This window comes from Agelaius tricolor, unplaced genomic scaffold, assembly GCF_023055355.1.
Source record: "Agelaius tricolor isolate 1412-34295 unplaced genomic scaffold, bAgeTri1.0.p SCAF_19, whole genome shotgun sequence".
NCBI lineage: Eukaryota > Metazoa > Chordata > Aves > Passeriformes > Icteridae > Agelaius > Agelaius tricolor.
This window is the reverse complement of record NW_027269279.1, coordinates 1,090,584-1,118,016: the sequence shown is the minus strand read 5'-3', so window position 1 is coordinate 1,118,016 and position 27,433 is coordinate 1,090,584. Positions and strand designations below refer to the sequence as shown.

The 27,433-nt window shown below is 58.2% G+C and overlaps 2 protein-coding genes across 7 annotated transcripts in view; one reads left to right on the top strand and one right to left on the bottom strand.

The window, feature by feature from the left end:
* The window catches only part of TRAF7 (TNF receptor associated factor 7), a 29,031-nt gene extending 9,485 nt beyond the window's left edge, over positions 1–19,546 (top strand). For 2 of the 5 annotated variants that reach the window (XM_071444819.1, XM_071444820.1), the window contains exons 3-21: positions 159–216; positions 1,230–1,321; positions 5,642–5,758; positions 6,976–7,068; positions 8,710–8,743; positions 10,019–10,202; positions 10,973–11,107; positions 12,213–12,430; positions 12,628–12,701; positions 13,147–13,195; positions 13,291–13,418; positions 14,521–14,603; positions 14,741–14,780; positions 15,056–15,172; positions 16,200–16,322; positions 17,043–17,162; positions 17,834–17,965; positions 18,199–18,318; positions 18,842–19,546. In XM_071444819.1, the coding sequence (XP_071300920.1) occupies positions 159–216; positions 1,230–1,321; positions 5,642–5,758; positions 6,976–7,068; positions 8,710–8,743; positions 10,019–10,202; positions 10,973–11,107; positions 12,213–12,430; positions 12,628–12,701; positions 13,147–13,195; positions 13,291–13,418; positions 14,521–14,603; positions 14,741–14,780; positions 15,056–15,172; positions 16,200–16,322; positions 17,043–17,162; positions 17,834–17,965; positions 18,199–18,318; positions 18,842–18,856 (1,932 nt within the window). In that variant the 3' untranslated portion in view covers positions 18,857–19,546. Of the gene's footprint in view, positions 1–158; positions 217–1,229; positions 1,322–5,222; positions 5,420–5,641; positions 5,759–6,914; positions 7,069–8,709; positions 8,744–10,018; positions 10,203–10,972; positions 11,108–12,212; positions 12,431–12,627; positions 12,702–13,146; positions 13,196–13,290; positions 13,419–14,520; positions 14,604–14,740; positions 14,781–15,055; positions 15,173–16,199; positions 16,323–17,042; positions 17,163–17,833; positions 17,966–18,198; positions 18,319–18,841 lie in introns of those variants that run through there. The other 3 variants (XM_071444821.1, XM_071444823.1, XM_071444824.1) reach the window with 3 other exon arrangements.
* A 228-nt stretch (positions 19,547–19,774) lies between these two features.
* The window catches only part of CASKIN1 (CASK interacting protein 1), a 31,145-nt gene continuing 23,486 nt past the window's right edge, over positions 19,775–27,433 (bottom strand). For both annotated transcript variants that reach the window (XM_071444790.1, XM_071444791.1), the window contains 8 exons: positions 27,337–27,424; positions 25,739–25,836; positions 25,507–25,617; positions 25,334–25,435; positions 24,763–24,901; positions 22,575–24,692; positions 22,078–22,471; positions 19,775–21,663 (listed from right to left, as the gene is read on the bottom strand). In XM_071444790.1, coding sequence (XP_071300891.1) covers positions 21,567–21,663; positions 22,078–22,471; positions 22,575–24,692; positions 24,763–24,901; positions 25,334–25,435; positions 25,507–25,617; positions 25,739–25,836; positions 27,337–27,424 — 3,147 coding nt within the window. In that variant the 3' untranslated portion in view covers positions 19,775–21,566. The remainder of the gene's footprint in view (positions 21,664–22,077; positions 22,472–22,574; positions 24,693–24,762; positions 24,902–25,333; positions 25,436–25,506; positions 25,618–25,738; positions 25,837–27,336; positions 27,425–27,433) is intronic.

Here is a 27,433-nt window from a genome sequence, read left to right as displayed (position 1 = left end):
AGCACAGCCCTGCTGCCTTTTGAAACAGGCTATTTGCCTGCCTCTTAAAATCTCACTCTTCACAGAGAAAAGCTGGCAATGTGTATGCAGCATTTCACCAGCTCAGGCAAAACCTGAAGGCTTTAAATGCCCTGACGTTGGTTTTTTCAATATTTCAGACAAGAATGGAAACAACTTTTGGACCAGCCTTCTCTGCTGTGACCACCATCACAAAGGGTGGGTATTTAATGCACTGTGTGTGGTTGTTGTCCTTTTACAGATCATAAAGCTGTTGGGAGAATCTCTCTGGTCATTAACCAGGTGTTGAGGGGCTGGGTTTGCTGTTATGTGTCCTGACAGGATGAAAATGAGCAGGCACAGGAATTTTCTCTGCTCAGGCAGACTGAGCAGTAGCACTGGGAAGCCTTTGCTGAAAACAGAGTAGTACAACAGGGTTTGATGCTGAGCTCAGCACCAAATCTTATTGATCCCTGTGACAATCATCACCAATGCTGAAAATTTCCATCTTCCCTCTGTGCCTGACTGTGAGTCACTCTGGAGCTTTGGTAAAACCCTGTGGCCACTTTTAGCTCAGACAGGAGGGGATGCAGATCTCCCTGCTCATTTACAATTCCTGGGCCTTGCTCCTCAAAGCTCAGCAGGTGAGGGGAGCCCGAGCCCTGGCACGTGGGGGGAATGTAGGAAGAGGCCTGGTTTCATTTTGGGATACAAATATCCTTCCTTTAATAGCAACAAAAAGACTTGACACTGATTTTGATAAGGATATGAACATCTGCTCGAGAAAAATGTTTGGATTACATTTGTCCTGGACTCTGGATGGTTTTGGACTCCCAAATATTTGCATTCAGACTTTTATACGTATCAGAGTCAGTTACATGATCTCTATACAAATATTTAATATTTAATCTAGCATGGCTCCCCCGTGCCTCAGGGATATCCAGACCTCCCTGGATCCTGGCAATTTTTACTGGTGGCTGAGATACATGGGAGTACAAAGTTTCCTTTTAATAGTATTTTTAAGGATATTACCTGTGCTTTTTGCTGGGCAAGCTCTCAGAGATCAGGGTCATTCTGCCTGTGCTGATACATCCAGGCATGAACCAGCATTGCAGAATCCCTAGTCTTTTCCTTTTCTAAGGAACACTGAGAGCTACAGAGGCTGTCCCATCGCTTGGCAATGTTTCTGAGGAGCCTAAATGCTTGTTTTTCTTTTTTAATTCCCTGCCAAGCTGACGGGACCAACACTTTCAAGCAGCACCGTCGGACCCCGTCCTCCTCCAGCACCCTCACCTACTCCCCACGGGACGAGGATGATGGCATGGTAGGTGTTGGCAGGACCCTCCTGACTGGTTTAGCAGATCAGAAGTGAAATGAGAGGTGTCTGGAGCTCCTCTGGACTCCTCTGCCTCCCTCATCATTCTCTGTGATGTGTGCCCCAGGGGCAGGACCAGCCTCAGCATTGCTGGTGCCCTGGGGACGCAGATCATTCTCACCTGGGCCTTGAGGCTGGAGCTGCTGCTGCTGCTTTTCACACTGCTTGAGATTGTTATGTGGGTCCAAAGCCTGGGAACTGCAAATCCCAGAGCCTCCTTGAGAGGCAGTTCCTGGCTGCAGGGAGAGCAGGGAGCTCAGGAGGAAGCAGCCCCTGCCAGGATGTCTGGGCTGTGACTGGGGCAGGCACTCTCCGTGTTGTGTTGGATGGATCCCAGCTGGCTCTGCAGTTATGGCCAGAGAATCCATTCCTATTCCCACCTCCAGATGGGGCCTCTGACCACAGGGAGCGGGTTTGAAACCTGCAGATTGGGATGTTGGACACTAAGGGCTGTGCTGGGCTTCCCACACAAACCATTCCTGGGTGTCCCAGTATCTTGGAGGTAAAGCAGTTCCCAGTTTTGTATCCAGTTTTATCACTCACTTCTGAGTAAGTTCTTCTAGGGGAATTTAGTGATTCAACAGTATTCAGGGTTAGCTGCTTGGAGAGAAATTAAATTAGGTAAATCAATTAAATCAAGAACAGCAACAGCAAAGCAAACCTTGATGAAAGGATGATCCAAGGCTGGACCTTGTCCTGTCCCTGGTGCTCCTGCCACATCTCACAACCACAAGCTCTGTTCATATCTAAACATGTTAGTAACAAACTTCAAATGAAGTATTTGTAGAGTTAGGTTACAAGACCCAGTTTCCAAGCCAGGCATAAATGGATCATTGCTGCTGGAGTTAGAGACTGGGGTCAGCAACAGTGTGGAGCTGCAGCACTTCTTAAAATAAATTTGACACCAGATTGCAAAGAATTTTATTGTCAGCATCCTATAAAGTTCCTTCTGTTGCTCAGAGATCTTGCTGTGTTTTATGTGAGCCCGTGGGGGTTTTGTTTGTTGTTGGTCTTTTTTCTAACAAGTCCTTTGAAAATGTGCCTGGTGTCCTTGGCAAGTGCAGCTCTCCAGCCCACCACTGACCCCAGGAGCTGGGCCAGGGCTCAGGCACCCCTGGCTGTCAGCACAGACCCTCTGGGCTGAGGGCTGGCCTCACAGTGCCCTTTTCACAAGCTGGGCAGTTCTCACAGGGCAGAGGGGAGGATTTTTCCAGAGGAGGGGATGCTGTGAATATTCCATTTAGCCAGGTCTGATAAAGAAACTCCCTGACTCCTTTGAAAACCCCGCTGGCACAAACTGGGGTGTGCAGCCAAGAATGGGGGAGATCTCTGCTGGGAGCCAGCTTCAATCCTCTTGGACAGCCTCAGCCCACTTTCCCTGGAGTGGTAAATATTCTTCAGCAAAAACAGTGAGAGGATTAATGAGTGGTTCAGGAAGCAGCGTGAGGTGCTGACAAACCAGAACCGCCTCGGTCCTGCTCTGCCTGCTGCTCCAGGCAGACTCACTAACCCTCTTAGGAAGCTTCATTTGCTTTGTCAAGAAATAATCTGGGATTTCCCTTCCTCATCACTGAGTTTTCCCTCCTCCAGAAGCTGCCAAGGGCTTCTCAGCCATCAGAGAGACAGCTGGAGAGGAGTCAGAGCCCTCCTGTGACCTCCACCGCCCTTTTTCTTTCCTTGTAAAACTGCTGTTAATGAAACAGAAGCAGAGCAGTGTGCTGTGTGTGCAGGGCAGGATTGCTGCTGTCCATGGAACAGAAGCAGAGCAGTGTGCTCTGTGTGCAGGGCAGGCATTGTTGTTAATGAAACAGAAGCAGAGCAGTGTGCTGTGTGTGCAGGGCAGGATTGCTGTCCATGGATCAGAAGCAGAGCAGTGTGCTGTGTGTGCAGGATTGCTGCTGTCCATGGAACAGAAGCAGAGCAGTGTGCTGTGTGTGCAGGGCAGGATTGCTGTCCATGGAACAGCAGCAGAGCAGTGTGCTGTGTGTGCAGGGCAGGATTGCTGTCCATGGATCAGAAGCAGAGCAGTGTGCTGTGTGTGCAGGGCAGGATTGCTGCTGTCATCCTGCCTGGGCACAGTGCCACAGGTTCCCACCTTGCTGTGCCTGCATGGAGCTGGAAGCAGGGCTGTGCTGGAGCTTCCACATGCAGGCTGCTCCTGTTGCTGAGGTGGTAGAAACTGCAGCTAAAGATTGCAGCTGAGTATTGGACCATTGGATACCATGGATGGAGGCTGCCTGCCTGTCCAAATCTGTTGTTTACAGGGAGCTTCACCTCTGAGCCAGAGGTGAAAACTCTCCATCTTCCATCAGATGTTAAGAGTGCTCCATCCTTGGGCTCTTTGAAGGTGTGCCTGATGTTTAGTGCAGAAATGAGGTCTCTTGAGTTTTATCCTTGTTTTCTTGGCAAAACCAAGGCTGCAGGTACCCAGAGGGTCTGGAACTGCCAGCACACCCTCTGCCATTCTGTGTTTTCCCCACAGCCCAGGGGGAGTGGGGGATCCTCCTCAGCACATCCCCTTCTCTGCTGTGCAGTTAACACCAGCATTATCCAAACCAGGACACAGGGAGCTGAGCCCAGAGTGCTACACATACCTTCTGTGTCTCACACCCCTGCCTCCTGGAATGCTGCAGTCCCCTTCTCTGTTGGTGATCCTCTGGTGACAAACCTGCCTCCCTGCAGAGCCTGCCTTTGCTGCCCTCACCCCCTGTCACCTCCAGAGTGGGAGCTGTGCACAGTCATCCTGGTTATTTTAATAATTTCTGCTACTAGTGGAGGAAAATAATAAAACGAATGGATACACATGAAATGGATTTACCTCATTATAACCATTCCTCCTTAAGGTTTATGTATTTAGTCAATAAATATGCTGTCTTTAAGGGAAAGACATTTATGCTTTGGCTTCTAAGCAGATGCAGCATTTCTGAGTCCCTCAGAGCCCAGGATCATAAAAATGAGGCAGCAGAGCAGAGTGAGGAAGCAGCAGGATCCTGGTCTGCTGCTCTCCTGCAGCCCAGCCAGGCTGCACTGGGACTGCCGTGTGCTTTGTCTCTGGGGAGGGCAGCAGCCCCTGAACCTCATCTTGCAGCTTTCATTGCTGCATTTCCTGCTGCCCCTGGGCCCTCCTGCATTGCCTTTGTCTGGCCCTGGCTCTGAGGTCACCCATTTCACCCAGGCCAGGCACACAGAATGCAGCTCCTGAGGCTCACGTGGAACACGAGGAAAAGCATTTTTCCCACAAGGTGCAGAACAGGAACTCAGCAGTGTCTGGTCCATGCAGCTTTCCCTGTTCCCTGGGCAGTGCCAGGCCTGGGCCAGGGCCAGGGAGAGAGTCCCTTTTCCAGTGGGCAGCCAGGGATCCCCAGAGCTCCTTCCAGCCAACACTCCTCAGGGCTAGGGACTGACAGCCAGGCCTTGGAGAGTGTGACACGTGCAGATGCTCATCCATCATGCCTCGTCTGAAGCTTCTGGCTTCATTCTTCCACTTCTTTGTCCAAGCATGCATTCTGCTCATTGAAGACCTTTATTGCTCCTCTCTGCACCTTTTCCAGTCCAGCAGCAGCATCTCTTCCACAGTAACCCCTCAGTGGCTGCACTCCCAGCTGCACTGGCTCCTCAGATCCAGTCTCCCCACGGTCTGCAGCCTCCAGTGGTGCTTTGACACCGAATGGCACCTTGGCTACGTGCTGGTGGTTGACATTCCACCCTGGGAGACGTGCTGTGGTTAATATTCCAGCAGCAGCACTCCCTCCAAGCCAATCCCAGGGCTGCCATGGCAGAGGAGCTCTCTGGATTGGTGCTCAGTGCGTGCTCTGCTCTCCCCTCCCGAGCAGGAAGCGGCAGAGCCGGGCTCACAGAGAATTCAATAGAAGGAAGTCTCCGCACTTACGCAAAGAAATTTGGCAGAAGTTAGATAGTGAGTGCAACAACAAGTGCTGCTGCAGAGATTAGAGACATTGCAGGAGCTGGAGCGGTCTCTGGGGGAGATTTACAGAGCTTTCCATGAAGGATTAATTCTTCCAGGCCATTGCTTTGCGGGTGTGCACGGTAAGTGTGCAGGGAACGCACCTTGGAGAAGGTGATGTGCTTGGAATGTCCAGGGAGTTCAACCCGAGTGATTCCTGTCTCTGGGCACGGCGCAGGGAAGGGCACACAGCAGCAGGGCCACTCAGTGCAGCTGAGGTGTTGTGGAGGGGGAGAAGTGAGCCTGAGGGCTCTGGCTGGAGTTGGGGAATGATTGCACTGACCAGAGCTGCTCTGTGTCCGCAGCCTCCCATCAGCACCCCGCGCCGCTCCGACTCCGCCATCTCCGTCCGCTCCTTGCACTCCGAGTCCAACATGTCCCTGCGCTCCACGTTCTCACTCCATGAGGAAGAGGAGGAGCCAGTAGGTATTTGGGATTGTCTCAAGGAGCAGGGTTAGGAAGCTCAGTGTCAAACAAGGAACTTAGTGGGCTGTTGTGAGTGCGCAGAGCTCTCGGGGGCAGATTTTGTGCAGTGCCTGGCTCAGGCTCTTGCTTTTAACTTTGTTTCCACCACTGATTCTGCTTCCTCATGTACCACTTCCCTGCCTGGAAAATGAGGACAATGGTGAGGCTTTTCTGCTTCCCAGAAAAACTGTAAGTCTGTGCAAAGTCCTGCTTGATTCCCTGGCCCTGCAGCAGAGCAGGGCGGGTTGCAAGGCTCAGGCTGGTGGTCTGGCCCCAGGCAGCAAAAAAATACAATTCCCCGTGGATTTGGAGCCCCATCCCCATTCAGGGCTGTGTGGCACCCCACAGACTTGATTGTAAGCCCCAGGAGGGTGCAAGGAATTGTCTACATGCTGGGGGAGGATACTTTAAACTGAGCTTAGCTTGTGACCCAGTAACCAACCCCAACTGGATGAATAAAAGGTCAGGCGGCGTTCTGCCACTGATGTAGGATAAGAGTTTGTTTCATATTTGGGAACCCAGGGGGCTGTGTTTGCATTTCTGAGAGCAGCACAGGATGAAAAGACAGAGGGAACTGCAGAGATTGATTGTAAATGCTCTGAAATGTGAGCATGGAGAGCTGTGGTGCTCTGGGAGGACGTGCTTGGAGCCCTGTGCTGGCTGTCCTAGTTGGTAAACAAAACTGGAGAGATGGGCCCATTGCAGCAGAAACAATGCTGTTTCTGGTTCCTGAGGAGTGAAGGAGCCCTTCCTGCAGGCTGCTTTAAAATTGCTCTTAAGCTTAGGCTTAGTACAATTTTGACAACTCTATGCTTAGGCCAACCAAGGAGAAAGTCCCAGCCAGTGCAGCCCATGCAGTACTGGTGAATGAATCACTGGCAGAGGAGTTGGTCTGTGCAGTTAGTTTGCTGTCAGGTGCTTATCCTGCTAGATGCTGGTGGCCCCCAGTTTGTGATGAGCTGAATGAGGGTCTCCAGCCATTCCCAAGTTCATTCTTCCCCTACTGGAACTCAGCAGATCCAGACAGAATTTTATGTTGATGTAATAAAACCCTCAGTGTGCCCCAGGCTCCCCGAGGCTCAGTACTGAGGGGTTGTGTTGTTCCTTCTGCAGAGCTGCAGGCTCTTGGTTTGGACTAATCCCCGCTGTGTGTGTCCCTGTGTGTGCCCTGCAGGAGCCCCTGGTGTTTGCAGAGCAGCCCTCAGTGAAGCTGTGCTGCCAGCTGTGCTGCAGTGTCTTTAAGGATCCCGTCATCACAACCTGTGGGGTAAGGCATGGCTCTCCCAAACATCCTGGGTGAGCCACACTCAAGCCTGGACTGTCCCCTCTGTCTCTCCCTGGGGACTGTCAAGCAAAACTAGGTGGGGTGGCTTTTCCCAGGAGGGCTGGACTGCCAGCCACCCCATCCTGGCCATGCTCAGTCTCCTTGCTGTGGCTTCCATGAGGTCGAAAACTCCTCCTGAAGGGCTCTGCAGGAGCTCCTGGGCACCCCAGGAATGGCTGTGCTTCAGTTGTGAAGGAAGTGTTGCTTATAAAACAAGAATGGCTTGAAGCTTCATTTAGTTAATGCTTGCAAAGGGATTTGAGATCCTCAAATGAGAGGCACAGGGTGTTATGAATATTCTTCTGGATTCCATTTTACTGGGATTTAATAGAAGCTGTATATTATTCCTGTGCTCCTTGTGAAGAAAGATGGCTTTGAGATGGCTCTAATGCTTCTGACGTGATCTGATCACCAGGATGGGGCTGTAGCAACAGCAGCAGAGCTCAGGATTGTTTATTGCAGTGAGGGTGCCATTCCCCAAAAGTGCTGGAAGCTGCTGCAGTTTGGCTGCACCATTCCAGTAAGCAGCTCTGCACAGAGACACTGAGATTTAGTGGTTAATGTGGAAAAAAGCCCACTGCAGGAAGCAGCCTGGCTTCATCTGCAGTCCTGCTCTGGCAGCTCTGGAGGGAGCTCAGTGCAGCTGTGCTGGGCAGGAAAAGGCCATGGGAGCAGGGCAGCAGATAACAGCTCCAGAGGGGGACTCACAGCCCTGCCAGGAGCTGGCTCCCTGGCCAGGGAACGTGGCTGAGGAGGCTCCAGGGAATGCACAGGGCAGCATCAGGAGCAGTGAAATGCTGCAGCCTTTATGTTCATTAGTGTGTTAGACTGTGCTTGCTGCTTTGTCAAGTTAAACTGTCAGAACGGAGAGGGGAGCTATTTAAAGTGCTCAAATTTACAGAGCATTTAATGGGCTTACAAACCAGCTGTTCCATCTGCCTGGCAGCAGGACAGGGCTGCTCTGCTGCCTTGTGAGGGCTCCAGAGGGATGGATGTGCTGGGCTGACTGGCCAAGGACAGGGAGAGGCAGAGGGGACAGTCCAGGCTTCCCCTTCCCCCAAGGGCTTCTCAGGGGAGTGAGAGGGATGACATGGGCTACAGTGGAGGAGGAGGGGGAAGTAGAGAAACCCTATGCAGATGTGGAGGGTAGGAAGGACTTGGATGTGTTCAAGAGCAGGCTGGATGGAGCTCTGAGCCTTGGTCTGGTGGAAGGTGTCCTTGCCACGGCAGGAAATTGGAACTTGACGATCTCTAAGATCCCTTCCAACCCAAACCATTCCAGGATTCTGTGATGCCATGAATATCAGAGTGTGGCAGAACATGCCCCTGGCTTTGGCCAGCACCACGATCATGGCCTGATCCTGAACGGGAAGAAGGTCAGAGCTCCAAGCTGTGTGTTCAGGACCTGTGCTTCAGCCTGAGCAAGCAGCTGGGGTTTGCCCTGGGCTAGAACAGGCAGAGCAGCTGCTGAGGCTCCTGAGCCCCTGGCTGGGGTGTGTGCCACCTTTCCCATGGGTGGCCACAGGGAATCATTTGCCCGCTCTGGTTTTACGCTGACGCTGCTGTTCCTCTCTGTCCCCACAGCACACGTTTTGCAGGAGATGTGCCTTAACATCTGGTGAGTACAGGGCTGTTCTTGTGTGATGCAGCCAGAACACTGTTATTTCCTGGTTGATTTGCTTTCACCTAAAGAGAAACCTGCAGAAAAATGTCCAAAGGGCTTAAAACAAGCTGTCAGTCAGGCGTGCCACTGCAGCAGTGAGGGGCTGGGGGCCAATGGTGCACTCTGGGGCATGGGCACTGCAGAGACGGCTGGGCACAGGATGTTCTCAGGTCCTGGAAAATGCAGTGGATAATCCCAGGATAATACATGTCTCGCCCAGAGCTGACCCACTGATTTCAAACTGAAAGCTTTCTGTGGCTGCCTGGATAAAGAAGCAGGGGCCACGTTTGGCATCGACCCCTTCTCCCCCATCTCCTCAATGCCAGGGCTCTGGCCCCTGACTGAGCCCCACTGAGCTGCTTTAGCTCACCCAGCTCTTCCAGAACCCTGGGAGAGCCCAAGCCCCTGGCTGCTGGCCTGGGCTAGCCAGCTCCTGCTTGGGTCGGACTCTGGCTGCAAAAAAAAGACTTTTTTTGGCACGAGCCTGTGCCCCTCTTGGCAAGCTTTTGTTCAGCACAGAGCCAAGCCATTGGCATTACCAGAACAGCGAGCCCTGAGGAGGCTCCCTGGGGAGTCCTACAAAGCAGCAGCTCTTTCTGCCTTAAGATTTTTGTGTTCCACATGCAAGAGGTCCCTCTGCTTTGCATGTTAATCCTCTCACTGTGCTCTGCTATATCAACCCCAGCCCAGAGATCTGTGGCAAAAGGCTTTGCAATTGCAATCCCCATGCCTGGAGTGTTCCATAAACAGCTGGATGTGGCAGAGCTCAGCTGATGAGGTGGTGATCAGTCCAAGGCTCAGACTTGATGATCTTGGAGGTGTTTTCCAACCTAAAGGATTCTGGGTTTCAGTGGTTGCTGGCAGCAGGAGCTGAGCCCAGGCCTGGGTGAGGAGCAGGTTATGGCTGGGGCACCTGGTGATTTGTGTACACTCACCCTTCAGGCAGCACAAGGCAGTGTGCTGAATCAGTGTGGCCTTCTTTCACTGGCAGCTCCCTCAATCATTATGGATTAACACAACCTGTAACTTTTCCACACCCCAAGACAAACCAAAGATGGTGGCTGGCAGGCCTTGGGTGAATATTCCTGCCTCTTTCCATGGCCACTCAGGTGGCAGCTGGCTGACCCAGCCAGGGAAAGCACAGACCACAATTCCCACGCGGGGGCTCTGGGAGATGCCGGTGCCCTGTCTCAGCCCTCCCTGACTGTGCCATCCTTCCCTCCCTGGCAGAGAAGTGCCCCGTGGACAACGCCAAGCTGACGGTGGTGGTGAACAACATCGCGGTGGCCGAGCAGATTGGGGAGCTCTTCATCCACTGCAAGTACGGCTGCCGGCCTGCCGCCAGCAGCAAGAACCCTGCCTTCGAGGTGGACCCCCGTGGCTGCCCCTTCACCATCAAACTCAGTGCCAGGAAGTGAGTGCTCCTTCCAGGAATCCTCTCCAGGGAAAGGGCCCTGCCTGCCCGAGCTGCCCTGTGGCTCCGGGGCCCTGCCAGCCTGAGCTGCCCTGCGGCTCCAGGGCTGTGCCAGCCCAACCTGCCCAAGCTGCCCTGTGGCTCCAGGGCCCTGCCTGCCCGAGCTGCCCTGTGGCTCCAGGGCCCTGCCAGCCCAGCTTGCCCTGCAGCTCCAGGGCTGTGCAGCTCCTGCCAGCACTGCTGGGTTTGGCTCTGCCAGGGGAATGAGCAGGGTGGCTTCAGGGGACAGCTCAGGGCTGGTGTCAGAAGGAGCACGCTGTTTTCTGCTCCCTGAGTGCCAGCACTGGGACAGGGGGTGCATTGTGAGAGCAGCCACCTCACATCTGGGATGAAACTCCATGGCTGAGGTCAAGTAGAGAACTTGGGATTCTTTTTGGAAGAGGAATTATCTTCGTTATATCCTATGAATTTGAAATCTATCTCCCTCCCCATCCCTGTTTTCCCTGTCCATTCCTGTCGTTGATGGCTGCCTGAAGGCTCAGCCCATCAGCTGCAGAAGTAGATGTGCCCTGTGAAAATGTGGCCTATTATTACTCTCAATTTTCTGGCCAAATGAGAATTTAAAGCTGGAATTGCAGTCTCAGAGCAGGAGGCTTTGGATCATCTGACAGCCTCAAGGGCTGGTTTGCTCCTCTCCTGAGGATCTGTGTTGTTCCCAGTAATTTTTGCTCGTTGCTGATTTTCCCTGCCTTTTTTTCTCTCCCTGGCAGGGATCATGAGAGCAGCTGTGATTACAGGCCCGTGCGCTGCCCCAACAACCCCAGCTGCCCTCCCCTCCTCAAAATGAACCTGGAGGCTCACCTGAAGGAGTGTGAGCACATCAAGTGTCCTCACTCCAAATATGGGTAAGGAGCTGATGCTTTGGGGTGGGGAACTGCACTGAGCTCATGACTGAGCTGCTTTTGGGCTGCTGCAGCCTTGGGGTGGCCCCGAGGCTCTGAGCAGCTCTCCCCAGTGCTGTGCATTGGCCTGAGGCTGAGCTGGGGGTTACAGGGGTTGCAGGAGGCAGCTCTGGAGCCTCGGGGTGGGAACAGGCAGGTCACGGTGAGGAGGAGGATGAGGAGGGTGAGTGCACAGGCAGCAGAGCTGGAGGAGAGTCAGCACGAAGAGAGGGGGATGAGGACAAGAGTGATTTGAGTGCCATGGCTGTGTCTTGCCAACCAGGCCTTGTCCCAGGCAAGGGAAGTGCTGATCCACCTCAGAGGGTTCCCTGTCACCCGAGCCCCAGGGCAGCCCCTGCTTGGGTTTACTCTTGCAGGAAGAGTTCACAGAAAGTTCTTCCATCACTGGCACAGGGCAGTGGTGGAGTCCCCATCCCTGAGGCATTTAAATGCCATGTAGGTGTGGCACTTGGGGACACGGGTTAGTGGTGGCCTTGGGGAACAAATGGACTCGATGGTCTTAGAGGTCTTTTCCAACCTCAGCAGTTCTATGATTCCATGATCCTAAGCCATGTCTTGGCAGAGGCAGAGCAAGGCAAGTCCTGGCAGAGCAGCCCTGACTCTGTGCCCTGCTGCAGGCCCAAGGCAGCATCTGCTGAGGTCAGCTGCAGTTTTTTCCACTGGTTTTTATGACTCCTGGTGAGCCCAACAAACTGACACCACCCTCTGTCTCTTGCCCAAGATCTGCTTTTCCTTGCATCTTCCCAGACAGACAGTCAGACAGTCCAGTTTGGGGCCAGTGCCAGTTTGGGGAAGAGTGGGAGCTGTTGGCCTCTCTTGTCCTGCAGTTGCCTCTCCCAGCAGGATCAGAGAACCATTAAAACTAGAAAGGACCTCCACGATGATCAAGTCCACCCTTTGAAGGATCATGAACCACAGAATCCCTGCTGCTGGCAGGAGGAGCAGGACAGCTGGGGACCCACACAGGCCTTGGAGCTCCCTTGAGGAGACAACTGAGCAAGGAGGCTCCAGGAGAGCCCTGCTCCAGCCAGCATCTGCCTTCCCCCAGGTGTGCATTCATAGGAAACCAGGACACCTACGAGACCCACCTGGAGACGTGCAAGTTCGAGGGGCTGAAGGAGTTCCTGCAGCAGACGGACGATCGCTTCCACGAGATGCAGGTGGCCATGGCCCAGAAGGACCAGGAGATCGCCTTCCTGCGCTCCATGCTGGGCAAACTCTCTGAGAAAATCGACCAGCTGGAGAAGAACCTGGAGCTGAAGTTTGGTGAGTGTGCAGCAGACGGGCTCTGTGCTCAGGGCTGCAGGGACAGGGCAGCTCTTGGGTGCTGCATTACGGGGTTGCTGTCCCTGCTGATGGCAGCGCTGTGTTCCCAGGCTGGGGGGCAGTGGGTGCCCTCTGCCTGTTCCCTGGGGAGCCAGCAGTGGCTCTGCAGTGACTGTGGGCCTGTCCCTCTCTCACAGATGTGCTGGATGAGAACCAGAGCAAGCTGAGCGAGGACCTGATGGAATTCCGCAGGGACGCCTCCATGCTGAACGTGAGGATGGGCCCTGGCCTGGAGTTACCTGGCTCTGCCCCTGGCTGGGCTTCTCTTTGGGGAGAGCCTTCTGCTCCAAAGCCTGGGCCTTTTGCAGGGGCATTGTCCCCAGAAAGCAGGGAGATGAGCAGATCCAAGCAGTCTGGTGAATTGCAGAGTGAGGAGACAGGACAGTATTTTCTGAGAGGTATTTCTGGGCCTCTCTGAATACTGAGAGTTTGGTGCAGCTCTGAGGTGCTGCCAGAGCCCTGTGGTCTCTGGAGGGAGGTGCCAGAGGGACGTGGCAGTCACAGAGCAGAGCAGAGAGCTGTGGTCAGGGGATGAGTTGGCCACTCAGGAAGGGCCCTGTGGGAGTCAAGAAGGCAAGAGGGGTTGGAGCAGTGGAGGGGACAGTCCTAAAGCCATGGATGGCTGCACAGCTCACACAGCTTGTTGTGTTTTTCAGGATGAGCTCTCCCACATCAATGCTCGGCTCAACATGGGCATCCTTGGATGTGAGTATCCCCATTCTTGCCTGGGCTGGGTGTGGGGAGCCCAGGGAGCCCCTCCTGGCTGCCCTCCCTCCCTCACCTGGCTCTCCTCTCTGCAGCCTATGATCCTCAGCAGATCTTCAAGTGCAAAGGGACCTTTGTGGGCCATCAGGGCCCCGTGTGGTGTTTGTGTGTGTACTCCATAGGAGACTTGCTCTTCAGTGGCTCCTCAGACAAAACCATTAAGGTAAGAGCTTCCCTCTTCCATGCACCTTCCTCATTTGCACGTGGAACAGAAGCTGAGTTCATTTGTGGGGTGGGTGGATGCTGCTTCCTAAAGTTTCCTCCCAAGAATCAAATGATTCTTTATGATTATAGCTGGACAAAATTATCTGCAAGGAAACATTATGTGCTAGTGAAATTGAGAGTCAAACAGAGATCTTTGCAAGGCCCTGATTAGAATCTCATTCCTGCAGCTGCTGGTTTTGCTTTATGTGGCATTTAGGGTATTCAGGACTATTTCAGCTTCTGATTTTATGTTCCTTTGTCATAAAAAGTCATCTTTGAACAAAACATTTGTCCCTGATCCAACGTGTCCTTTCCCTGTTTTATGGCATGTTTGTTTTCCTTTGTCCTGTTTTCAGTAACTCAGAGTGACAGCACTGCCCCAGTGCAGCCTCAGCAGCCCTTCCCAGTGTCACTGTGGTGGCTGCTGGCCAGGCTGGGGACCCCCTGGCTGCCACAGCTGACCCTGCCAGGAGCAGAGCTTTGTTGAGCTTCCTTGGTTGTAGAACCACGTGGAGGGAAATGGATATTGCTGCACATTAGGGAAGGAAAGCAGATTTTTCCCCTGCTCTGCTCTGGGCACCACATTCCCCTGTTCCTCCTGAGAGAGCCCTGTGTGCTCAGGGAAAAGCCTGTGCAGTGGCAGAGGAAGCTGTGCTGTGCCACTGGAGCCCTGGGGTGGGGTGGGAGGTGCTACAGCAGGAGCCTGAGAGCTGCCCCTTTGTCTCAGAGTGTGGTGTTGGCCTGGGCTGAGGCAGCAGAGCTGGAGCAGCTGCTGGCCTGTGTCTCGTTAGCTTCAGCCTGGCCCTCTGCAGTCCTTTCCCTGTGCTAGCCAGGCCTGCAGGGCTGCCAGGCAGTGAGTGCCCAGGTGCCAGGCAGTGCCCAGGTGCCAGGCAGTGAGTGCCCAGGTGCCATGCAGTGTTGAGGGCTGCCAGACAGTGCCCAGGTGCCAGGCAGTGAGTGCCCAGGTGCCAGGCAGTGCCCAGGTGGCAGCCAGCCTGTTTCCTCCCCTGGCTGCTGACATCCTGCCCAGGCTCCAGCCTCTGCCCCGTGTTCTCTGTTAGGTTTGGGATACCTGTACCACTTACAAGTGCCAAAAGACCCTGGAGGGTCACGATGGAATTGTGCTGGCTCTCTGCATCCAGGGGTGAGTGATGAGGTGCACCTGTCCCTGGGGAGAGTGGGGACAGCCCTGGGGCCCCTGAGCATGCCCTCACACCTGCCATCCTCTGCCCTGCATGTGCCATGGCACTGCCCTCGGTGACCCCCTTTGTGTCATTGCAGGAACAAGCTGTACAGTGGCTCTGCTGACTGCACCATCATTGTGAGTACAGGGCACCCACAGCAGCAGGGCCTGCCCCTCCTCTGCCAGGGGGGACTGATGACCCTCCTGTGCTGGATCCACCCCTGGGGTGGGCGTGGGGCTTTCCTACAAGATGGATTTCCCACTCCAGCTCCTCCCTGGGAGCAGGGGGCTGGTGCTCTGGGCTGGGGCAGGGTGGCCTGTCCAGTTCCTCATGGGTGCTCTGCTTTGGTGGGCTGGACAGTGATCTTAGAGGGCTGTTCCCACCTAAAGCATTCCACGATTCTTGTTTGCAGGTCTGGGATATTCAGAACCTGCAGAAGGTGAACACGATCCGAGCACACGACAATCCTGTTTGCACTTTGGTCTCCTCACACAACATGCTCTTCAGTGGCTCCCTCAAAGCCATCAAGGTGCAGCTCCAGGGCTCCTCTGGGACTGCTTGGGGAGCAGGGGTACAAACTCTGAGGCAGAAGTGTCCAAAGAGGAAGGAAGTGGCATTTTTGACCTGTAGGTGACCTTGTTGCTAAGGTCTCCTGAGCCACAGAGCAGCCAGCACTGCAGAGGTTTAGCCCATGCTCTGTGCTCAAGGGAAAGCTGTTCTCTGGCTGCAAAACCACTGTATTTCTTCCAACTCTAAACCTGAGGCTGCAGCTGCAGTATCCTGGCAGCTCCTGAGTGTGAGTGTCCTCAGGTCCCCAACAGACCTGCCCAGATCATTGGGAATTGTGTCTGGGCTCCAGAACTGGCTGGAGATCCAAGCTGTCTGTTTTGAAACCACCTCCAAAGGATCTTGAGTCTGCCTTCCCTACCTAAAACATGCAGAAATCAGGAACAGCTTTTCAGGCTGCCCTTTAAAGCCTTGGCTAGATTCCTGTGGTTGTGCTTCCAGCTCCTGGTGAGACAGCTTATGGGCCCGTCCATCTGTAAGAGGACTGTGCTCTTTTCTTTATCTGGGGCCTGGAGTGGTTCAGCTCTGGAGAGGGCTCAAGGCTGGAGCAGCCACGCAGCACAAGGAGAATTTGGGGCCTTTTGGGTTTGTCATCCCTGGCCACTTCCTGCCAATGAGCCAGGCAGGCTCAGAGCAGGGGGAGTGAGATCTGCCAGTCCCCGTGTGCCAGGGGTGGGAGGGGAGGTGCAGGGCAGTTCCTTGCTGCAGCTGTGGTTTAGGCTTTGCAGCCCGTGGCTCTGCTAGGGGAGGGTCTCTGCCAGCAATAATGCAGGCTCCAGGCTGGCTCCCTCAGGGAATGTGCTTCCTCAGCAGTTTCTGGGTTTATCTGCAAGTCAGTGGGATCAGGCAGTTCCCATCAGGCAGGAGAGCTGTCACGAGGATCCCCACAAGAGCTGTGAGGGCCTCGGGCAGGGAGGGTGGGCACTGCTGTGTCCTGCCCAGCCCCACTGAGATCCCCCCCACCCTGTGTGTGTCCCTGCTTTCCACAGGTGTGGGATATTGTGGGAACTGAGCTCAAGCTGAAGAAGGAGCTGACAGGTCTCAACCACTGGGTCCGAGCACTGGTGGCTTCCCAGAACTATCTGTACAGTGGATCCTACCAGACCATCAAGGTAGGGCTGAGCACTGGTGACACCCTGAGCCCCCTGTCCCTGTCCCTCTCTGGGCTCTGCACTGGGGCAGCAGCACCAGAGGAGCTGCTGGGATGTGAGAGCACTGCTGACACGTGGGGTTTTCCTGTGCTGATTGCATCTCCCCAGGCTGGGCCTCGGGAGCTGCTGGGGAGGCTCACTGGGACAAACTGGGGCCTCAGCCGTGGCGCCTGGAGGCTGCTGCAGCCTTATCTGCACTGACACTCCTGCTGATAACGGGGGAAGGTCACTGCCTGGCTGCAGAGCTACCATAAATCCGTGTGAGGGTTCCCAGTGCCCTCCCTCCTCTGTGCTGGCTCAGGTTCTGATGAATAGGTCACCTCTCAGGGGTGAACTGTCTGGGGGACACAGGAAGATTGGAAGTTGCCCTTCTCAGTGTTAATGAATCTCTGTTAATTTGTCTGCGCTGGGTTTTAGTGCTGTCAAGGACGGGGCTGTGTGTGCACATGTGTGCAGTCACACACAAAGGGTGTGAAGTCTCCACACAACCTTTCCAGCCTGGATATTTAAAGTAACAGAGATTGCTCTGCAGTGCTAAACATTCCCAGCTGGATGGGGTTGTCCCTAAAGGTGTGATCTGGGCACACGGGGAGCCAGGCTGACTCTGTGTGTGGCAGAATGGCTGCAAGGATCTCCCCTGGGGAGCAGGGTCTCATCCTGCCTCTGCTCCATCTCTCTCAGATCTGGGACATCCGGAACCTGGAGTGTGTGCACGTGCTGCAGACGTCGGGAGGCAGCGTCTACTCCATCGCCGTGACCAACCACCACATCGTGTGTGGCACCTACGAGAACCTCATCCACGTATGGCATGGGGCTTGGGGCTTGGGGATGGGCACAGGGGAACCTCATCCACGTATGGCACGGACACAGGGCTTGGGGATGGGCACAGGGGAACCTCATCCACGTATGGCACGGACACAGGGCTTGGGGATGGGCACAGGGGAACCTCATCCACGTATGGCACGGGCATGGGGCTGGGGATGGGCACAGGGGAACCTCATCCACGTATGGCACGGGCACGGGGCTTGGGGATGGGCACAGGGGAGCCTCATCTACGTATGGGATGGGCACAGGGCTTGGGGATGGGCACAGGGCTTGGGGATGGGCACAGGAGAACCTCATCCACATTTGGGATGGGCTGCTGGGCTTGGGGATGGGCACAGGAGAACCTCATCCACGTATGGGATGGGCACAGGGCTTGGGGATGGGCACAGGGGAGCCTCATCCACGTATGGCACGGGCACAGAGGCTTGGGGATGGGCACAGGGGCATGGGGATGGGCACCTGGCTCTGCCCATCCCCTGGGGCACAGCACCTGGCTCTGCCCATCCCCTGGGGCACAGCACCTGGCTCTGGCCGTCCCCTGGGGCACAGCACCCTCCTGGCACTGTGCGTGGAGGCAGGAACAGCTCCCAGAGGGGAGCTGGGTGGCCTCAGCCCAGTGTGATGCCCAAGCCCAGCTGTCCCCACAGGTGTGGGACATCGAGACCAAGGAGCAGGTGCGCACGCTGACCGGGCACGTGGGCACAGTCTACGCCCTCGCCGTCATCTCCACGCCCGATCAAACCAAAGTCTTCAGCGCGTCCTACGACCGCTCGCTCAGGGTGCGTGTGGGGCCGTGTGTGGGGCTGGACATGGAGCCTGGCACAGCCCAGGAGCCCCAAGGAAAGGGTGGGGGGAACCCCGGGGGCCTCTGTGTGTCACTTGTGTCACCCATGTCACTTGTGTCACCCATGTCACTCGTGTCACCCGTGTCACCCGTGACATGCAGCATCCCCCCCCGTCCCTCGTGCTGCTCTGGGCTGTGCTGGGCTCACGTCCCCGTGTGTCCCCACAGGTGTGGAGCATGGACAACATGATCTGCACCCAGACCCTGCTGCGCCACCAGGGCAGCGTCACTGCCCTGGCCGTGTCCCGCGGCCGCCTCTTCTCCGGCGCCGTGGACAGCACTGTAAAGGTGGGTCTGCCCAGGCTTCTCCTGCGTGGGCTGGGCTCCTCCAGTGCTGGACTTAGGGCATTAAATGAGTTAGGAGTCAAACAGGAGGGTGGGGCCAGGTGAGGGCTGAGCTCTGCTGCCAGGGAACAAGTGACCAGACAAGAGGGCATAACCTCAAACTGGGCCAGGGGAGGTTTAGGTTGGGCATCAGGAAGAATTTCTTCATGGAAAGGGTTGCTAAGGGAGGGGCTGTCCAGGGAGGTGGTGGAATCCTCATCCTGGAGGTGGCACTCAGTGCTCTGGGCTGGGTGACAAGGTAGGGAGGGATCAGTCACAGGTTGGATTTGATGATCTTGGAGGTCATTTCCAACCTTAATGATTCTGGGAGTCTTTGAAACAAGGGGATGGTTCTCCAGGGGTGGGAGGTTTCCCTCCTGACAGTGTTGTGGATGCTGGCAGTGCAGAGGGAGGCTCTGTGGGGATGAGGAGAAGCCCACAGGGCTGCTCAGGAGTCACTGCCTGCGGTGCCATCGTCTGTCCACAGGTCTGGACGTGCTAACGAGAGCGTCACACGAGTCCTGCACACTGAAAGACCAAAAACTCTCCCTTCCATCGGCCTGTGTGTGACCACACCACTGAAACGACTGCTGCAGCTCCTCCTGCACCGACCACTGCCTGCTGCTGCTGCCCCTCGGCCGGCGGCTCTCCGGACGGCTCTGCCCCACGGACGCTCCAGGTGTTCCCTCACATCTGCCCCAGATGATTGGAAAAGAGGAAGCTCTTCCAGTGCCAGTGCCCTCCTCTGCCTGTGTCCCCCCGGCTGGGGACACCCCCAGGCTGGGGCTGGGGTGACACTGGGCCTGGGGGCTCAGTGCCAGTGCCAGGACTGGACAGATCCGTGTGTCTGCTGGGCACAGGCTGGGCCCCTGTCCGTGGCAGGACTGAGCTTTAGGCTGTACCCTGGGTGGGCACCCGAACCCTTTCTGTCTCTAGTATTTAATTTACTGCCAAGGCGCCGGGCCGATCCAGCTGGGAAGAGGTGTTTCCTTGAGTAGCCAGGTACGATTTTTATGCCACAGCTAGTTCTCAAATCAAGTTCCACAAGCCCATTGTTCACCACCCTGTAATAATGGTCTCCACATTAAAGACAAAAAGCCTCCGTTGCATTTTTACTCACATTTTCTACTGTTTTTAAGATTGTAATATAGATTTGATTATTTCTTCATTGACAATAAAAGCAGAAAGAGTTGTTCCTGCCCGGTGTGAGTTATTGCAGGGAGCCAGCAGCCAGCACTGGCCCTGTGGGGTGAAAATTAAAGTGCCTGGGCCCTACACTGCACAGGGAACAGGTCCCAGCCAGGCCCCAGCACCCCACAGAGGCACCCAGGGGTGCCCTCAGACTGTGCAGCACAAACACCCAGCACGCCACGAGGACTCGGGAGGGCTTGGGGACACAAACAGTGGTGGCAGCCCAGCAGGGGTTTTATTTTTTTATTTTTGTTTAAATATTTGTTGCCAGACTTGGTATAGGAGCAAACGTCTTCACAGCACCACGAGCCATCTACAATTCAGAATAGGAAGAATAAAGACGAGTAGAGGTGAAATCTAAGCACAGAAGAGCAGGGAGCAGCACCAAGATGCAGAGCTGGACAGATGGGATACGATACAGAGTCCATAACTTAATAATAAAAAATATATATATGTATATATCCATCATGTAGAACTTTATGGATTTTTTTTTTAGATACATATTTTTTTTTTATTTTCAACAGATATTTTCAGGCGGGTGATTTATTTATTTTTTTAAATTATTTTTAAAGTCTTTTTTTTTTTGTGTTTTGTTGGTTTTTTGTTTTTTTCAAAAGAAATTTCAAAGTTGTGCCAAACACATCTGGATCAGCGACCACAACAGGAGAGACGGGGGAGAGACAGGGAAGGGAGGGAGAGGGAAGGAGGGAGAGACCACTCCACGTCTCGAGAGAAAGAAAGGAACAGCAACACTTTTGTTTGGAAACCACAAGCAAAAAATGCATTCATCAGGACTCAAGCGACTGAACCAGACTCCAACTCCAGTTTGTACAGGAATATACAGCGGAGCATCCCGCGGGACGCACCGGGCACACGCACCCCGCGTGCACACCCACGCACACCCACACGCACCCAGACACAGACCGACAGCAAAAGCGAGGGAACGAAACCGAACCAAACCCTGAAGACACTCCAAAAGAAATGAAACACCTCCGGTGTGAGAATTAACAAAAACCTCCATAAAACAAGGCACATCCTTTGAGTTCGTAACGGTGGAAAAAGAAAGACGCGACACTGAATCCCAACGGAAAACCCGACCAGAACCGCTCGCACGTACCTTCCACCCAGAGAAAAGGTAAATATTGTGCTACTCTTAGAATGAGTTTGCCACAAGACACACAGCTTAGTATAATCTAATAGTTTTTCTCAAGCTAAAATCCAGTTTTCTCTTGATTTCTTTTAAACTGCTTTATATATAATTGCTAATATTTTTAAATCTTTTAAATATATATTTGTTAAAGTTTATTTCTTTTTTATTATTTTGGGGTTGGGGGAAATCTGCTTTATATCTTTTTTTTTTTTATTTTTTTTTTTCCCCTCCAATAAATTAATACTTTTTTTTTTTTATAGCTTATCACCGTCCTGTCCCCAGGCGGGGAGGGGCCGGGCAGGGGCACGTCCCGCTGCCCCCAGGGCCACCGCCAGCCTTGCCCGCCCCCGCCAACGCCGACCGAGAAAAGAAAACAAAGTTTAAAAATCAAAATAAAAAACGGAGCAAAGAAACCCAAGTGCATTTGCCCGCCCGGCCCCGCCACCAGCAAACGCCGTCGGTGACACGCGGCTGGCGGAGCCACCGCGCCGGGCAGGGCTTGTGCTACATTCGGGCGGCGGTGACCCGCGGTGCCGCGGCGGCCAGGGTCAGCCCGGAGCCCCCCGGAGCCCCGGCCGCGGCTCGGTCCGGAGCTTTGTGTTGCTTTGTTTCTTCTGTTGGGATTTATTTCTGTGGTTTTTGTTTTGTTTTTTTTTGCTTCTGCAAAAGGGAGTCCTGCCGGAGCCGGCGCCGAGTCCGTGAGCACAATCCTGAGGTATCTTCTTCTTTGTGCAAACCCCGAGGGACGGGATGTCCGGGAGGGGACGGCTGTACAAAGGGGACGGGGGGAGGGCGGCGGGGCCGGGGGGTCGTGGATCGTTGTGCCCTTGTGCCCACGTAAGCCCTGAGGTTCTCGGGGCCCTGGCGCCCCTCACTCCAGCATGGCATCCAGCTGGTCCGCCAGGTCGTCGAACATGCTGCCGATGTCGTCCAGGATGCTCACGGTGCTCTTCGACTCCACGGCCGAGCTGGGGAGCGACAGAGACGCGTCAGGGCAGGGCATGGAATGGGGGCACGGCACAGCCCCCTGGGCCCCTTGGCACGGCCCTCCTGCCCCTTTGTGCTGAGGTGCCCAGCACTGTGTCCCCAGCGCCGTGGCACAGTGTTCTGGCTCCATGATGTCCCCAGTGTCCCCTCCCCAAGACAGGCCCAAGGCCACCCACGTGCCTAGGTCCCCCCGCCCATGCTGCTCCAGCAAGATGTCCTTCAGTGCCACCTCCCCAGGGCAGCTCCAGCCAGGGTCCCCTGGCGCTCCACCGGTGTCCCCCGGCACCATCCCACTCCCGCCGCGGTGTCACAGCCCGACCCCTGAGCATGCTCCTTATGGCCTGCTGTGCTCGGTGGCACCGAGCGGCCTCACACCCACCCCTGCGCCCCCTTACTCTGCCGCCTGACTGTCCTCCTGCTTGATCTTCTCCTCCACGGCCTGCAGCGCGGCGGCCAGGGACGCGCTCGTCTCCTCCAGCTTCTGCTGCGCCAGCTCGGGGCCGCCGCTGTCCACGGACGGGCTGGCGATGGTGGAGCGGGGCGGCTTCACGGGCACCTGCTGGGGCTGCGCGCCGGGCGACAGGGGCTTGGCGGGGCTGGAGCAGAGCGAGGGCGGGGTGCTCGAGGGCTTGGCCGCGGGGCTCAGCTGCCGGGCTGGCGACGGGGCCGGCGTGGAGCTGGCGCTCACCGACTGGATGGCGGCGTGGGGCTTGGGGGGCTTGGGCGCCGTGGGGGGCGGCGTGGGCTTGGGGGACACCGGGGGCGGCGTGCCATGGACCCGCTTCACCTCTGCGGAGAGAAGGGAGAGGGGCAGGAGGGCGGCGGGGCCGGCGGGCACTCCCGGCGTCCGCCCCGCGGAGCGCCCGTCCCGGGGGGCTGGCGGGGCACCTACCTGGGCTGCCGGGGCTCGGGATGGGCACCTTTTTGGGGACGGGCACCGGCGGCCCGGGCATCTTCTGAGGCGGCTGCGTCAGCACGGGCTTGGGGGACACCGGCGGCTTGAAGGGCTTCTTGGGCTCGGCGGGCGGCGGGACGAACTCGGGGCCGTCGGGGCGGGCGGCGGGCGGCGGGGTGGGCGGCGGCTCGGCCCCGCTCAGCTCCGAGGCCGGCCGCCGCTTCACGGTGCCGGTGCCGTTCTGGTACACGGCGAGCGTGGCCGGCTCCAGCGCCGGCTCCTTGTCCTTGGCTTTGGGCCGGCGCTTGACGGTGTCGGACTCGGTGAGGACGAAGCGGACGCCGTCCTGCTGGCTCTGCCGGGCCCGGATCCGCCGCTTGAGCGTGGCGCTGGCCTCCACCTTGGCCAGGTCCCCGTGGCGGTGGGCCGGGGACAGCCCGTCGCCCGTCTCCCCGCGGGCCGGCCCCAGGGGCCGCGGCCGCTGCTTGATGGTGAGGGTGCCGTCCTCGGCGAAGGGGATGCCGTCGGGGGAGCCGCCGCGTTCCACCCGCAGCCGTTCGCCGGGGCCGTCGGCGGCCGCCTCCGACCGCACGCTGTCGGCGCGCTCTCGGCGGGCGGCTGCCACCAGCCCGGTGACGGGGCCGCTGATGGTCCGGCGCCGGTTCACCACCTCCCCGTCCAGCCCGATGGCCTCCTTATGCTTGACGGTGGCCAGCACGGTGGCCACGCGGGCGCGGTCGGGGCTGCCCGGCGGCGGCCCGGGCTGTAGGTAGTAGCCCTCGGGCGCCTTGGCCGGCGCCGGCCCCGGCCCGGCTGCCACGTGCGGCTTCTGCAGCGCCAGGGCGCGGGCCCCGCCGCCGATGGACGACATCTCCAGCATGGCCGCGATGCTGCGCACGCTGCCGGCGCTGCCCGTGTCCACGCTGCCGCCCAGGTCGCTCGCCCGCCGCTGCTCCCGGCGGCCCTCGCCCTCGGCGCTCGCGGCTCCGACGGCCGCCTCGCCCTCACCCTCCTTGGGGAAGTCCTCGGCCATGCCGGCGCTGGAGATGGCAGAGCTGGAGCGCTTGGGAGGGGGCGGCGGGGGTCCCTTCTTCTTGGGCCGGACGGCGAAGGACTGGCTGCGGTTGACGTTCTTGTCGCCGCCGGCGGGTGCCCGCACCGAGTGGCTGCGGCCCACGCGGCGCTGCACGGTGGCGTAGGGCCCCGCGTCCGGCACCAGCAGCTCGTCCCGCTCCTGCTCGCTGTCGGAGGCGGCGTAGCGGTTCAGGCTGTGCGCCCGCTTCTTCGGCCTGCCCGGCTCCTCCTCGCCCTCGCCCGCCGGCGGCAGGCACAGCACGGGCACCGAGACGGGCAGCACGGGCACCCCCGGCGGCGGCGCCGCCTCGCCCTCGGCGGGCTGCGGCAGGACGTAGGCGAAGCCGCGGTGCGTGGGCGACTGGGGCAGGGAGCGGGGCGATGCCGGGCGCTCGCCGGGCGGCAGCAGCTGCGGGGTGGGCTTCACCTTGGCCGTGGCGTGAGCGGCCGCCGGGCCTTGCGGGGACGAGGGCCGCGCCTTGCCGGGGGTCTGCGGCGGCGTCAGCTGCCCGGCGGAGGCGGGGAAGGGCTGCCGGGGCTTGCCGGGCACCGGGGGCACGCTGGCGCGCTTCACGGGGTGGCCGTGCCGGGCCGGGCGGCTCTCCTTGGGCGGCGCAGGGGGGCTCTCCCCGGCCCCTTCCGCCAGGTACTCCTGGCTCTTGGAGATGGCGGCGGCGGGGGGGCCCCGCGGGCCGTCCCCCAGCAGCTCCTGCGAGCTGCTCATGCCCCGGGCGCGGCCGCCCAGCCCCGGCGGCGAGCGGTAACCGGGGGCTGCGGGGTTTGCCGCCTTCTCGGGGGGCTCCTCGGGGCCTTCGCCCGTTATGGCCACCTGCAGCTCGCTGCTGAGCTCGCTGTCCTGGAAGGTGGTCATCTTGGGCGACTGGCACTCGGGCGGCTCCGGCGGCGGGGACTCGATGGCCAGCACCTCTGGGCTCGGCCCCGACGCCTTCCTCTTCAGCGTGCCCGGCTCGTACTTGCCCAGCTCGGCGCGCTGCAGCTCCGCCAGCTTCTTCACCGCCAGCATCAGCTTCTTCTGGTGGCCTGGGGGCGGCACATGCCATCAGTGTCACCGCCAAGGCCACCGCAGGCGGCGCCGCGCGCGGGGCCTTACCCAGCTTGGTGATGCCGATCTCCTGCAGGTCCTCCCAGGTGATGTCGGTGATGAAGTCGATGTTCTCGTAGCCGTTCTCCACCAGCACCTTGTAGTACTGGGACAGGCCGATCATGGAGAGCCACAGCGCCAGGTTGGCCTGGGGTGGGTGCGGGGAACAGCTCAGCACCGGCTGGCAGCGGGGTCTGGCCCCGCCACCGCAGGCACCCCAGGCACACAGGAGAGCCCATCTTGCTGGGGGATCGCAGCCCCAGGGGACTCTCCCTGGCCCTGTGCTGTCCCCGTGCCCCACAAGCATCCTGGGCTATTGCCAGCCCCGTTCCCATGGGAAGCCTCTCGCTGTGCCCAGACATTGGGGCAGGAGGGGTGTCACAGTGCCACATCCACAGGGATGACAGCTGGCAGCAGCCTGATGGGCGCTGGGGAGCTGCCAGGAGGGAACATGGGCAGCTCTGGGACCACGGAGCCAGCTCCCACCCTTGTCCAGTGCCACCCCTCCCTGGAAGACAGGAGGGGACTCGTTGCCACCATGGATGTGGCTTCTGTCCCCCTGTTCCTATAGAGCCCTCACCGGTTTGTACTCGGGCAGCCACTCGGGGATGCTGAGGTTGTTGATCTCGGAGGCGATCTTCTTCCTGTGCCCCGGCTTGGTGACCCCGATGGCCGTGAGGTCCTGGGGCAGAGAGGGGGGGTCAGTGCCGCCCTGCTCCGGCCGTGCCTCCCTCCCACCGCGCCCGGCCCCACCTCCGGCGTCATCCGGCTGATGGTGGTGATGTCGTAGCCGGCGTTGATGAAGTTGGGAGCGTAGAGCTGCAGCTGGAACTTGCAGAGCCACTGGTACACGGCCTCCGAGCTCTGGCGAGAGGGGACAGATGGATGGGGGCAGCCCTGGGGATGGGGACCCGCCACTCCTGCCCATGTCCCCCAGGCTGTCCCCACCACACGCTCCCCACGGCACCCAGCGCTCCCCGCTCACCTTCCCCTCTGATGGAGGCTCCATTTTCTTCAGCTGGGGCTCGGCGGGGGGCTGGGGGGCGTAGGGGGAGCTGGCCACGCTCTGCGACCGCGACGAACCTGCCGGAGGGGCGGCGGTCAGCGCGGCCCGGCCCCGGGCTCCGGCCAAGGGAAGGGAGAGCCGAGCCCTGCCCTGGCGGGGTGCCACAGCCACAGCCCCAGGCTGGCAGGGCCAAGGGGGGCACAGGAGAGCACACGGGACACCCAGCCCAGCAGAGCAGCCCGCAGTGCCCCGGACAGGGTGCTGCTCCTCGGGGAGGGGCAGGAGAGCTGCTGTACCCGAGCAATGGGACCCAGCCAGAGCTGTCCCCCAGAGCCAGTGTCCCTGGAGCCCAGGCAGCAGCCGGAGGGTCCCTCTGCCCAAAACCCTCGGGCCACACTCCTCTGGCCTTGCCACCCGCCAGGCAGGCTCGCAGGAGCGTTCATCCCTTGGGCTCCCCCACGGGCATCCCTTGGTGCCCTCCCTGCAGGGTAAGGGGGGCTGCCCTGAAATTCTTCCCTCGTGTCTGATCAGGATGGACAAGAGAAGCCCCTTCTCCCCCCACCAGCAACTGCATCTTCTGTGTGTGTGTGTGCGCGTGCATGTGTGTGTGCCTCCTCCCTGTGTGTGCATGTGTGTGTGTGTGTGTGTGCATCCCCCGTGTGTGTGTGTGTGTGCGTGTGCATCCTCCCTGTGTGTGCATCCCCCATGTGTGTGCATCCCCCTGTGTGTGTGTATGTGTGTGTGTGTGTGTGCATCCCCCATGTGTGTGTGTGTGTGCATGTGCATCTTCCCTGTGTGTGCATCCCCCCGTGTGTGTGTGTGTGTTTGTGTGTGTGTGTGCGTGTGCATCCTCCCTGTGTGTGCATCCCCCCTGTGTGTGCATCCCCCCTGTGTGTGCATCCTTCGGGCATCTGCATCCCTCTCGCGTGGGCATCCTCCTCACATGTGCATCCCTCTGCCGTGTGCATCTCCCTCACGTCTGCATCCCACTTGCGTCTGCATCTCTCCAGCATGTTTCCCCCTCTCCCTAGCAACGTCTGCCCCCCCTCCCCGCGTGCCCACCGCCCTCCCTGGGCGCGCCCCCTCCCCTGAGCGCATCTCCCTGCCCAGCTCTCTCTGCCCGCAGCCCGGGCAGCTCCGGGCATCCCCCCACGCCCACCCCCACGTGTGCCTCTCCCGTCTGTCCCCCCGCTCCCCGCTCCCGTGCCAGTCCCGTGGCGTGGGCACCCCGGTGGCGTGGCCGTGCTCCCGCAGCCCCCCGGACGGCGGTGCCGGGGGTGGGGGGGACCCCGCTCGGGCTCCAGCAGGGCTGGCGGGGGCGCCAGGGAAGGGAAGGGGCCGGGGAGCAGCGGTGCCCCCCCTGCCCGCCCCACGCCGCCCCCCGCCCCCCACGGGCCCCCACTAACCGAGGCAGGAGAAGGCCTGGCAGCAGCCGAAAGGCGACAGAGTCATTTTTTACCCACACGTTTTTCTTCTGGCGACGGGTGCCGTGGCAATAAAAAAAAAGACAAATCCCTGGATCCACGGCACGGCCAGGGCTCCTCCTGCTCCGGCAGCCGGGCGGCCGCAGCACGCACCTGCGGGGATGTCCTGCGCCTTGGCCGGCCCATCGCCCACGGCAGACTCTTGCGCAGAAGCCTTCTGGGAAAGGACCGTTGCCAGCAGCTGAAAAAC